Source organism: Vigna unguiculata, chromosome 6 (assembly GCF_004118075.2).
Source record: "Vigna unguiculata cultivar IT97K-499-35 chromosome 6, ASM411807v1, whole genome shotgun sequence".
In the NCBI taxonomy this organism is placed as follows: Eukaryota; Viridiplantae; Streptophyta; class Magnoliopsida; order Fabales; family Fabaceae; genus Vigna; species Vigna unguiculata.
In genome coordinates, this window is record NC_040284.1 from 32,829,756 (window position 1) to 32,843,533 (window position 13,778).

At 32.1% G+C, this 13,778-nt stretch overlaps 1 protein-coding gene across 1 annotated transcript; it reads right to left on the minus strand.

The window, feature by feature from the left end:
- Window positions 1-190: 190 nt before the first annotated feature.
- On the minus strand, window positions 191-8,370 carry LOC114188217 (dynamin-related protein 3A-like). The gene is made up of 20 exons (XM_028076783.1): window positions 7,996-8,370; window positions 6,871-7,153; window positions 6,756-6,784; window positions 6,553-6,654; window positions 6,257-6,325; window positions 6,117-6,176; window positions 5,387-5,500; window positions 5,217-5,265; window positions 4,956-5,065; window positions 4,384-4,476; window positions 4,092-4,184; window positions 3,873-4,010; window positions 3,521-3,634; window positions 3,323-3,418; window positions 3,159-3,201; window positions 2,719-2,990; window positions 2,482-2,628; window positions 1,582-1,634; window positions 1,386-1,485; window positions 191-963 (listed from the first exon to the last, which is right to left on the minus strand). The coding sequence occupies exons 1-20, from the start codon at window positions 8,368-8,370 to the stop codon at window positions 688-690; spliced, it is 2,616 nt and encodes an 871-aa protein (XP_027932584.1). The 3' UTR covers window positions 191-687.
- Window positions 8,371-13,778: the final 5,408 nt, after the last annotated feature.

The following is a 13,778-nucleotide window of genomic DNA, read 5'->3' on the forward strand; positions in this document are numbered from 1 at the left end:
AATATATTTTAAAATATATATTATAAATAGTTGTAAAATATATAATTCTCATAATTTTATCATACCTTTTTTTATAGTACATAATTAAATTTAAAAAACTTAAATAGAAAAATAATAAGATGAGATATGCTAATAAGACTACAATTAATAATAAATTGTATAGAAAAAATAAATGACAGTCATACAACAATTATAGAAAGAATCCTCTTCATTGATAGGTATAATAAATAATAGTGCAATATCAGTCACCAACCTACATTATAACTAAAATTGGTAACTCCATATTGCTTGCAAATTCATATAGCCATGACGTCCTATTACTTCAAAATAGCAATTCATCCGATCTTTTTTGAAAAAACATCTGAATCTGACTAACGAACAAAGACAAATTCATATACACGAATGTATAGAAAGCCGATTCTCAAAAATGTGAAAGATCACCTGCTCCTATTATTCTTTCTCTGGAGCCTAGTAAAAAATGCCAATGCTATGAGAGAAAAAGTGAACTTATGAAAGAAAGCAATGGCCAACATACAAAGACCATTTTAGTTAGATAGAGTAATTTCATGAAGTCCAGCTCCGGGAGGCAGAGTTCTATATCCCGAAAGTTGTAGCGTAATCAAATGAATAAAATGCCTTGGGTTAACTCTTCAACAGACCAGTGAGCACATTCAAGTCACGTACAGCTCATGCATCAACCGTGGGATAAAAGCCTGACGTGAATGGCCTTCCACTTCCATTGGAATCTGATATAGCAACATGCATCGGTGATGGAAGTTCCCCTGAATGTGAAGACCTTTTCGACTTGGAGTACTTTGGAGAAGCTGCATAATAGTCTCCAGAATTGCTAGTTGAGTACATAGATGATGTTGGCAATCCATGAATTTTGGGCAATCCAGTTGTTTCGGGCAAACTGTATCCTCTTTCAACCGTCTCAGCTTCCATTGGCAGTTCCTCCAAGTCCTACAAACACGTAATACAGTTATCAGATCAGTGGCTATATGTTGCTAGGTTAGGCAGAAAACCTAAATAAAATAAATAAATCTTGGACCGCATAAATAAATCATGCGAGTAGAAAAGAAGCATCACATCATATTACAACCATAAACATGAATTTATAAAAGAAAAGGCACATCATGTTGCAACTACAACCCTTGTAATTGACTTACTATTTCAACTGATCACATAAATTTAATTTTGGCCATTTATGTATATGATTTAAGTGTCACGATTAGTTTCTCACCACTTCCAATAACATACACCTCCAATTAGAGATGAGTAACATGAGAAAGCAACCAACTTAAATAGAATAGAACATAACTAACATGCCAAGTAATACAGAAATTTTATAAACAATGCCCATTGAAAGTGCTAGGACTATCAACCTTAAAAGCCTGTTGATAAGCTCGAAGAAGTTCTCTACAACGCTTTCTTTTCAAGGCTATCTCATCAGGTTCTTGCAACATTTCTTCAAACAGGTTGTCTCTGGTTTGAATTTTAACATACACAGTACAAGCAGTAATCCAAGTCAGAGAAGCATACATCAGAATGAATTAGCATGCCACAGCCACTATATGTTACCTGTATAGCTTTTTAATAAAGACGTTGTGCAGCTCTCTCTTGGTGTTGTTTACCTGATATGATTTCGTAAAAAAGACAGTCACCAGTATTTTATTGAATGCATGAAAAATCAAGTATTGTCAACCACTCGAAAATAAATAGCATATAGTACATAATCAAATCAAATATTAAGAGCATAAGCAATAGGACACCCCGTCTTAAAAAACAAAGTGAAATGCTGAGCAAACTTAAATTCAGAAACGAGATATCACAATACTGATATTGCTTGCAACAGTGCAAAAAAGTAGGTGTCTACTCAATAAAAACCAACTTCTTGAGTACACTCACCATTTTCAGTGGGAGACACAATATACCTCAGATCTAGTAGACAATGTCATTTAGTTTAAAAGTACAAAGAAATTCCAGTGCAGAATAGAATTATTTTATTTACATACTCGCATAAATTCGAGTACCATAACTGTTAGATGTTTATTGGTTTAGTTCACACAACAAATTGTGTACACACCTGTCTACACAAGCTTTTTCATTACAAAAATGGATAAAAGAAAGTGGAATAGAAGCTTTCTCATTACAAAATGGATAAAACTCGGTTATGTTTCTTTTAAGAAAAGCAACTCAATCGATAGTTTTTGAAAAATATTCTAAAACCAGCATTTTTAATTTTTTACATTAAAAAAATAGATTATCTTCGAGTTGTTTAGGTTTTCTTACTTTTCTATTATCAGTTTCTTCTTATTCGTGTTCTTCTTTACACACATCTTCTCCCCCTTCTGTCTACAAATTGCTTTTGAAAATTGTTTCATTAAACAATTTTTACAAACTAAAGAAAATAACGCAATCAAACACGCTGAGGAAACTACTTATTTCTAATTGCAAGAAGTAGATGAGGCAGTAAAGTACCAAGAAGTGCATAATTGCTTTAGGGATAAGATCCTCAACATTTTTCCTGACAATGTCATAGTACGATCGCAGAAGCAATTTTGTCACTGCTATTTCAATAACTTCTGTCTCTGAATTGCTCTCAGATGGCCTCAAGACAGGAGGTGGCTACAAAATCCGAAGAACATTGTGAAATTTATACCTATAGAACATATTGATCAAGCTCAAGCTGACAATAAATGTGTCATGTACACAAACCTGTCTCAAGTTGATCATAGAGAATGAATGCTCCACACTGTGAATTGGTTCAGTAGGCGGTTTATACCTATAGAACATATTGATCAAGCTCAAGCTGACAATAAATGTGTCATGTACACAAACCTGTCCCAAGTTGATCATAGAGAATGAATGCTCCACACTGTGAATTGGTTCAGTAGGCGGTTTACTAGCCATATTCTCCTTCACGGTCATTCGGCTATCACCTCCACCAAAAATGGATGATATACCCCAACTTGATCCACCAGTGTTTCCTGAAAGATATTAAGCATTAAAATCATGAATGCCTCAAAATAAAAATAAAGCCCCTAGAGAATAAAATCACTTGACTAAAGATTGGACAACCAAACGATAATCTTCAAAACAAGTCCATAATAAAATAAATGCAAAAACCAAAACATTAAACAGCACATGTAAATTACCCGACGGCACACTTTTTTCAACATCTGATGCTGCTCGGACACCCTGTTTATCATTTATATAATAAGAATACAGTAATAACAACGAGATACTAAATTTAGTAGCCCTTAACTAGATTCCCACTAAGAAAAATTTATTGTGAATTAAACAATATAGAATTACAAACCGGATCAGTATCTACTCCATTAGCTTGTCTTGCAAGAATAGACCAGGATTTCACACTTCTCTCAGAGGCTGATCCTTTATCAGACTCCAGAGGATCCTATGGGAGTATGGTAAGAAAATTTTAAAAGTAAAGAAAGGCTTGCATAAATTACAATACATATCTCATGAAAATGTGGGGCATATTACGTAATAAGTATACCTTCTGCCTAGAAACTGGTATAGCAGCCCGAGAAGACTTGGACTGTTGCACAGCAATTTCTAGTGCCTTGCTTCCACCAATAAAATTTGGGTGGGAAGTGTTTATGTAGTCCATCTGTGGAATTATTGAGTAGTTCGAATAAGAAATCATGGACAAGGAAATTGATGATTCACTCTAATAGATTGCCCGTCACATATGACTACTCATTTACAGTTGAAACTGAAAGCAGTATGAAGAATGACATTTTGGGTATTATGTAATTGACACAGTTTTGGCTCAACAACCAATTCTGATAAGCTATTTTAAGTAGAGAGTATACATTTATACTTAAACAAGTTAAATTTCAGCACACCTCCATTTCTATCATGTGCGCAATCATATTCTCCGATGGTTCAAGGCCTTCTCGTAAAAAGTTCCCAATAACTTCATCCATACGCTTTCGCAAGAAAGGGAATCGCTGCAGTTCAGTAACCATACAGCGATGGCTGATCTGAAGAGAAGGGGTGTTGTTTAGGCACATACTTGATAATGCAAGACAAGAGAGATGTCAAGCTTAAAAACCTTTCACTACCTTTATTAATTCATCATATATAAACCTGGCACACTGAAGACTTGGATCCAATAAACGAGATATTTGCCTTCGCACAAGGACCTCAAATGGCACCTGATGAGATGGAAATAAATAGATAAACTTATTCTAGAGTAGGTTTTTTTTATAGACATATTTATGCATTTGGATTCACAAATTATTATGAAACATTTACAAAACCAACCAAAATTTTAAAATGTAATTTATATTCTTATTTTAAAATATAATTTCTATCTCAAACTTTTAAGGAAAAAGGTTGGGTAAAAAGACCTACTTCTGGAACAAACAATGCTGATTTAGGCCCTGTAGCATTCTGTATGGCAGTACGAATGTCATCATCAGTCAGGCCTTCACATGGATCCACCTCCTTCATGATAGCATTGAGTCACAAGGAATTAGCGCATTTTGCCTATTGCTTACAACTCGACATCATATGCTGTGCTTATAATAAAATCATTATTTCTCTGAATTTGCTGAATTATAGTCTGTCATTTGCTTAACCCATAATAATAAAATGATAACATTCAGCATATCATTTACAAAATTAAGATGAAAATCTGTTTAGCAACAAAAATGAAATTACATATTTTCATAGTTAAATCATACATACAATCACAAATATTCAGTTTTGTTTGTTTAACAATGTTTGATTAATATCATATGCGTAGTATATATAAATAATAATAAAAGGTAGGATAATAGTGCCTCCATCCATGAAATCCAATACGGTTGACAGGCTAATGAGTTAACTATAGCCTCCTCCGCATTTTCCATTTTTAATTGAATTGTAGCATGAGAAAAGACATTTCTAACAGTACCATATGGAAATACAGAAGAATTATATACCTCTAAACTTTTGACAAATATGGATTGAAAAATGTAATGGATTCGTGCTCCACCAGATAATTCGGATGTAGACATCTCTTCATTCTTTCCCTCAACCATTGAGGAGAATGCTGTTTTCAAGAAGAATGAAATTGAAGATACCATTTGCTTAACAGGGAAAAGTAACAATATGTGGCATAGCAGTTAACAAATACAGAAAAAAAGAAAACACAACTTCATTAATAAAAGATAAGAAACTAGGCTCTTGGGATAGTTAAGTACCTTCACAATATTTTGAAAGAATATTCAGGAGAAGTGCACCCTGACCAGCCTGTTAGAGATTAACACTTATAAATAATGCATTGCATAATTACAGCCAAAGTAGAAAAAATGCCGCTTCTTTTACAAAATAAGGAGAACATATGTGCGGCATACTTAGTATTAACACAAACCTTGGACTCAGTAATCTCTCCATAGCTTGCGTGCTCCTTTGCAACAGAGACTAGTGAAGTACTTATACGTGCTCTCAGCCCAGGTAGCACAGCCTTTATATGTTGTGCTAGAATCTGCAAAAGGATAGACAGGTAAATGTGCATACCATGTATTGGCTTGCATTAGACCAGAAATCTCAATCTTAGTATCAATCCATAATGGTTTAATATTTTATGGGATTTGAAAGAATTCAGTTCTATCGAAGAAGAATCTAACAATATTCTTTCTCCAAATTTGACACTGTAAGCCTTTACCCCAAGCTAGTATTAATCTTGCTATTTGCATACACTCTTCAAACTCTTATCCTTTACAGACCCATGCAAAAAATAAAGTTCATTCTTTCACAGCACTAAAAAGAAAAGAAACTTCAGTCTTTCAACCCTCCTTCCTCTTCTCCCTTCCAAAAAAAGATACAAATGATTCAAAGAAGAATTCAAGAGCCACCATCAAAATCAACAATGAAGGTGAAATAACTAAGTGCATTTCTTTGATACCTCCCTCCTAAAGATAAAGGATATACTATGACAATTTTGACTGCTTTTGTATAAAGAAAAAACCTAAATATAAAGTATCAATTAAAGAATGAAAAAGTGTGAAAAACCAAACTTTTACCCTGCATTTGAAATCCTTAAATAAGGTTAGTATTATAAACAATAAATATGCATGTTGTTAGTGTCATGAAGACTCTACCTGGTTCAATTTCTTTGCTAGTTGAGGAACACCACAACTATCTGCCAGACCACTGTATACCTATGAATAACATAAATGGATGAGTAAGCGTGTATAAGTAAAAGAACTTGACTATTAACTACAAATAAGAACTTCCTTACAGGACGACTTCGGAAAAATTTCTCTTCAGCAACAAGAGCATCCTTTATACTCCGGTTCATTTGAATATCCTAATATGATGAAACAATAACCAAAATATATTTCAGCAATCAACTCATATTTACCTCCACATCAATCAAGCAAATTACAAATATTTAGTTATTTGTATTTACGAGGTATCCTTATTTACGGTATTATTAAACAATGACCAATACTTTTAACAAAATATCAATAAGAACATGCACACAGGTCAAAGTAATTAAACAGAGCTATTAGAACTATAGTATAACATCATTACCTCCTGACTACGATTTACAACACCTACATAACCAAGTCGGAGGGGGATAACTTTTCCGAGTAACAGATTTCGGGCATCAGTACCTCTGTCCATGATATCCAACTACATTCCAAATAATAAGAGCCTAATATTGTCAGAACAAGGCAAAAGCTTAACAAATTTCACAATTGTGTCGGATAAAGTGTTACAAGAGTGTACCGAACCTTTGTGATTACGCCGATTGTTCTATTACCTATAATGGAAACAAGAACCTTTAAAAATCAAGTTAAAGAGGTATGAAAAGATTGAAGTTTCAGACACATGGAAGTAAAAACTCACCATCAGGATCAGCAATCCCTGCCATCTGAAGAGCATCTGAATTAGCCAAATCTGAATTTGCCGGTGTGACAGCCAGAATGAGACATGTAGGAGTTTTGATGTATGACATGATCATTGTTCTGATTCGAGCTTCAATATCAGAAGGTTGGTCACCGACAGGAACCTTCGTAATGCCTGGGAGATCTACAAGTGTGATATCGAGAACATTTGGTGAAAAAATCTTCAATCGAATCTGCTTGTCGGAGACACCTTTGTTCCCCCCTGCTTCCCTATCAGTTTCAGCCTACAGAAAGAGAGTGAATGTATATATAAAGGTAAATGAAAGGGATTAAACTAGTACACAATAACTCATCAGCACATCACTAGCAACGGTATTACATTCTATATAGATGCAACTAATGTCTCAAATTTAACCACATTTCAAGCTTAAAGCACAGAAATCACTTTAAGTAGATAATGGACCCTCAACCAAAACAGTATCACCGATAGATATGATAAAAACATTGACGACTGTCAAGCAATCAATATTCCTCAAAGTTCATTCAACTAACTTACACATTCTATTATACTCCATTATACTAGTTTCAAAGAACCAAGTATCTAAAGTGTCCATGTATTCCATTTTACTGTTGGAGCATTGGAAGCCATCTAATACCAAAGCCAAACACGATACACGCACATGAGCACCACGGATAGCCATCAGATCATACCCAAATTCAACTCAGTTCAGTAGCGGTTAATATGCCAAAGTGTGTGCATATCTTGTTAATGGGTGAATAAGTAAAGAAAACTGGATACAAAAAAAGTGTGAGAGACAAAATAATCTACATTAATGAAAGGGTCACCCTCCTTATTAAAGGAGTCTCTTCTCCCTTCCACTTAGATGCCGGCAAGCGAAAGTAATGTTACAAAAGGGAAAGCAGAACTCTAGTGTTCAATAGTCATTCAAAATACAAGGCAAACGCGAACCGAACATGATAACAATATTCTACTTCTCTTCTTCACTATTATTTATTCAATGACCTAAAACGGTAATCACCTAGCGAGTAATCAATGACGATAAGCTGTCGGCGTCACAAACATGTAAAAGACAAACGCAGAGGGTGGAGATAAAAAGTTCAGCACCTGAATTTCCCGGCGAATGTCGGAGAAATCGTGAAATTTTCTGCCAGGGAGATGGAGGAACTCGCCGTACTCATCATCGGGGGCGTCGGGCTTGCGCTTGGTCTGGACGAGCTGGAGGACGAGTGGACGACGAGTGCAGATGTCGTTGCCTCGGGGGAGAAAATCGCGGCCAACTAGGGCTTCGAGGACGCTGGACTTGCCGCTGCTCTGGCTGCCGACGACGGCGACCTGAGGGAGGTCGATGGTGGATTGGCTTCCGACGCGGGCGAAGATGTCCTGGAGGCGGTTCACGAGGGAGATCACGCTAGAACCAAGAGGAGAAGTAGCAGATGCCGCGGGAGCAGTAGTAGAAGAAGAAGAAACCTCTTCTGCCATGATGGATGGATCAACCGATGGAAGAAACCCTAGCTAGGGTTTTGGTTCGAAGCGATCGATTGAATGACTGGAGTGGAGTGGGGACCAACTCTCCCGTTGCTGGCTCGGCTTTCCCTCACCGTCTATTCTAATTCGTCTTGCGTTGGCGTTAGAGAAAGTTCAAAATGAATGAATGAATAATAATATAAGACTTTTAGGTCTTGTTAAATGAATTTGGGAGCGCGGATCATCAAATATATGGTATTCCATTGAAGGAATTCAGCTGATTTAAGAGCGAGGGTTTAAGGGATTCCTCGATTTTTCAATCCGCGCTTTGAAGAGAGGATTAGCGAATAAAATAGTGCTTTACCCATTTTATCCTTCATTTTTGAGTCTCGCATGCGAGAGGGTGGTCAGCGGGGTGGTGGAGTGAGTGGTGTTGGAGGTGGAGTGAGGGTGGTGAGTGAGGTTTTCTGTGGCGGTGCGGTTTGGTGGTGAGGTGTTCTGTGGGGTGACACCGGTGGCACCGGTGTGCTGCTTTGCATGGGGTGATGGCACCGGTTATGTAACCGGTGCCTAGTTTGTTGAAGGAGCGCGAAACCGGTGTCGTGGGTGTCTATTTTTTTTTTTTTTACCTTTTTCTTGACTTTTTTTTTTAATTTTTTAACTTTTTTTTAACTTTATTTAACTTTAGTTTAAAATTTAATTCTATAATTTTTTTAAAATTTAATTGTATAATTATTTTACATTCATAAAAATTTAATTTTTTTATTTTAAAATTTTATATAATTTTAATATTTTTTTAAGCGTATTAATTAATTATAATTATTTTTATAACATCAAATTACAAAATTATTCTCTTTTTTCGTCAAGGGTATTTTGGTAACTTTCTAATTCTATCTATTTTTACAATTTATTTTATTTATCACATCAATCAAATCTTTCACTAACTTTCATAAAATTTATCTCCAAATCTACTCACTTTAATCTCTAAATCCACTCAAAAAAACACAAAAATTCATCCACCCAAATCTACACAAATTCATCTTCACACTCTCCACCATATCCATCCTATCAAAGGAACACACCCTTAGACTTGAGAGTTGCCTCTGCTTGTGACGTGTGAGAGTTGTTGTGGGGCTTTATGCTGGAAGAGTGTTTGTTACCATCTCAGTTCCTAATTGTGTGACCACCAATTGCTTGGCTTAATGACTGAATAAATAAATCAGGCCAAATGAAGGAACAGAGAAATGAAAAGTGAGCAAGGATTGGAGAAGGGGTAACACAAATCTGAAATTTGAAATCAAAGAAAAGTGGAAAAAATCATGAAAATTATTTTAGAAGTTGTTTTTTAACTTAAAAACAGTTTGTTACGGTACGTGATTACTACCTCCAAACGGGATCATTGGGATTTCTAAAAAAAAAAATCTTTGGAAGTAATTAAATCCTACAAATTAATGTGTTATTTTTAGTAAAAACTTAATTTATTGCATTAAAGAAATTTAAGAAGAGTAATATTATCAAAAAATTTGAATTTTTTTGTGTGGATATTCCTCAAATCTATTCTTAGAAAATAAAAAAAAATGTTATTTTTTAAAGGATAAATCAAATGTAAAAAAAAACGTTTTGAGTTTTTTTAACAGTAAATTAGAAATTTTCTCATCTCCCAAATATTTCCTTAGAACATTAATTAAAAAATATATTTGAACACGTTAAAAAGATTAAAAGGGTTTTTTTGCTATTTTAATAAAATATTATCTTTATCAACACTATTAAAAGGAATTTCTTACCGTAAAAAATGTGGATATTATTTCTGAAATTAATGGTTTTAGGAAATAATTAAATTCTAAGAATTAAAGTGTTATTTTTACTTTAAAATAAAATTATCATCATAGTAAATAATTTAATAAAAGTAATATTATCAAGGAAGTTATATTTTCATCTTATATATATTTTTTGGAAATTCGTTTCATGAAGAAAACATGAAAATTTATGAAACGGATTTTGGGATCTGTTTCATACTTTTCTGAAACGGATCACATATTCTGTTTTTTGAACAAAATTTAAAATTTGTGAAACGGAATTCGTGATCCGTTTCAAAAAAGTATGAAACGGATCCCAAAAGCCATTTCATCAAAAAAACATAGAAACTTATGAAACGGATTTCAAAATCTGTTTCATACTTTTCTAAAACGAATTCCGTTTCTGGAAAAAAATTACCAAACGGTTTTTGAAATTCATTTCGCTTTCTCTTGAAACGTATCACGAAATTCATTTCACATAATAAAAAGGAAAAAGAAAATACAAAAATGATATTAACATTCCAACCATTCAAATCAAATTCCAAAACATTATGGAAGAAGGATAACCTGCAGAGAAGACAAAAGGAGAGCTTTCCAAAAAAATTATGAATGAAACTGAACCTCGGACAGGGAACACCTTCAATGACAGAATGAAGCACAGTGAGAATGAGAAGAGAATAAACAGGAGAGCTTTCAAAAATAAAATTAATGTAACTGAACACACAAACATCGGACTAGGGACCACCTTCAAGGAAAGAATGAAGCACAGAGAAGAAAATTAAAATGAAGGGACCACTCATAAATGGGGCCACATTCATAATGGAGAAGAAACAGAGACAAGAAAGAATCTATCGAAATAATTTGGGGATGCAGCTCAGATAAGCAAAATAGTTGTTGCAGTAAATATCATTTACCGCTCTTCCACCCGTTTTTACCCACTGCCACCCACAAATTAATTAGGGGTAAAATGGTAAATTTGAGAAGTATTGAAGAAGAATTGGAGGTGTAAGGAAAAGGCGCCCTTAATTTATTAGTGTTTAGAACTTGCTTCCATTTGCATGTTTGGGAATTAATTACATTTTTTATTTTGATCTAATATGTTTCTAATTATTTAAACTTGTATATTTTTTATTCTATAACTCAAAATTAAAAAATTCTTTTAGATTTTTCTAATTTCAGAAAATACATTTTTTTGATAATAATATATGCTTTTAAAATAATCATATGAAAAAGAATTTTTAACCCGTTTTTTTAAATGATTTTTACTCACTCAAAATTGAATTTCAAAAATTTAAAAATAAAATTTTAATCTTCTAAGTTTAAAAATATTTTTAGTCCCAAATTTGAAAGTTGCCTTTTTAAGTATTGTAATTTTAAAATAATTCATTTTTTATTTTTAAAAATGGCGTATTGAATTAGATAAATGTGTTTAATTTGAAAATTATTATTAGAATCGTCTTTGAATTGTTTTTTTTATTTATTGTTTTCTCATCCTCATAATCTTCTTTATAATAGGGAATTAATGATTTTATTATATATGCAAAAATTTTGAATGTATTTTAAAGTATGAGTTTTTCAAAAGTAGGTTATATCATGTCTATTATATTCTCTTCTTCCACTTCCAACTCTACCTTATCTTCTCCCACCTCCACCCATCTTCTTGTTCCAACTCCACCCCATCATCTTCTTCTACGTATATCCTAAAAAAAATTCATAAATATCCATTAAAACAAATTAAAAAAAGCATAAAATATGAAGGGTAAGGAATAAAATTAAAATCACGAATAAAATATGTGGAATGTAAGTTTTTTATTTCATAATTCATTTGCATTATAAATTTATAAATTGTATAATCCGAAATATAATTTTGTATTACGGATTATATAATCTAAAAAACAAGTTTTTATAATGTAGATAGTAAAATCCTGAATATCTATAGATTATCAAAACCATAAATAGAATAGGGGTATAATGGGTATTACAAAAATATGGAGGTAAAAAACGAAAATATGGGGTGCACGAAGAAATTCCCTACCTTACATCAATCCATTTAAGTTTAATGCTTCTTAGAATTCTTATGAAAATGTTGACAAATGTCTAGGACAATGAATTGAGAATTTGATTAACCAAAATGACCTTTTCAATGTGTACTTCCTCTCTTTCAAAGTTCATATACATTAGTAACTTTTTGAAAAAAAAAATTACTTTCTAAGTGTTATTTTTAAAATTTGAAGATAATATATGTTTTTAACTATATCCTTATTTTAATTTTATCAAACATTGAAAACTGTTTAAATAAAGAAATTAAAAGTTATGTATGATGATATCTATACATTTTTATAGACATTAAAATTAAATTAAGATATTAGACTAATATTTTATAGAATGTATAAGTATTTAGTTTTGGTATTCATTTTTTTTTAGTTTTCATTCCTCTCTGTCTTTTCCTTTTTGTTTGTCATTATTATTAACTTTCTCAAAAGTAAAGAAATCAACAAATGTAATGTCAGTAAAATTGTCAAATTAACAATGTTGATGTTATAAAAAAATGTCTGGCGAATAACGAGAATGAATAAAAGATTATATACTAATAAGAACCAAAATAAAACAAATATGCTATTTATATGCGGACTAAAAAACGATATATTTGTGATGATAAAAGTTAAAAATGACATATCAAATAGACTAAAAGCTAAAAAATAATTGCAAATAGTAAAAATATAAAGTAACATGTTTAAGGGACCAAGGTAAAGAAAGTAACACATTTTTTTAAAAAAAATCTAATAATTTTCTATAATCAATATTTAACAACTAAATTTATCACGAAGGATATACTAAATAACGAAAATCACTAACATTCTTGAAATAATTATATTTAATTCACTGTTTTTAAAGTTCTACATAAAATTATGCGATTTTGTAAGTTAAATTGTCGTGATTGTAGGATTTAAAGAGAAAGTGAAAGAGTAATGAATAGTTGTTGTATTAAAATTTATTTTATTAATCAAATTTATCTTTCACCAAGTTATTTATTATATTATCAGGAGTTTTAGGGTTACTTTAATTAACTTCTTGGTAAGAATTTATAGAAAAGTAAAGTATGATAAAAATTATATTAATTTTTTTATAAGTTAAAATCAGCTCATAAATCAGTCAATTTGTACAGAATCTCATATTTAGCCCATGTAAAAATCAATTTCTCTTTTTCATATTTTCCTCTCGTTGAAGCCTTTAGAGAGAACTTTGTCCATAAATCATCTTCCCATAATGCCAAAATATATTTTGTCAACGTGACTTCTTAATTCTTCTAAATACATTAATTACTATCTCTTTTCTTGTACTCAAGAAAAAAAAAAGTTCATTCATAAGACAAAGTTAAGTTTATTTATTTATTTATTTTATTTTACTGCTATAATGGTAATTTTCCTAAAATATCGTAAAACAAATAAAAACATATTATTATTATAAGAAAAAATAGTAAAATAAAGTAGGTAAAATGTGTTCATATGTAATAAACAATATGATTTTTAATAAATAAAAGTAAAATAGTCTTATCTTAAACTTGATATCATATATACAGAAGTGTCAATTTAGTTCAATCTATAAGATTTTGTTCTTCATCCACGT

What these genes read in the sequence shown, in the direction of transcription:
- LOC114188217 (XM_028076783.1), bottom strand. Translation starts at nt 8,370, where the DNA reads ATGGCAGAAGAGGTTTCTTCTTCTTCTACTACTGCTCCCGCGGCATCT. An exon ending in CAGCATTGTTTGTTCCAGAA is followed by an intron (nt 4,185 to 4,383) that starts GTAGGTCTTTTT and finishes CCATCTCATCAG; the next exon opens with GTGCCATTTGAGGTCCTTGT. An exon ending in AAGCAATTATGCACTTCTTG is followed by an intron (nt 1,635 to 2,481) that starts GTACTTTACTGC and finishes AAATCATATCAG; the next exon opens with GTAAACAACACCAAGAGAGA.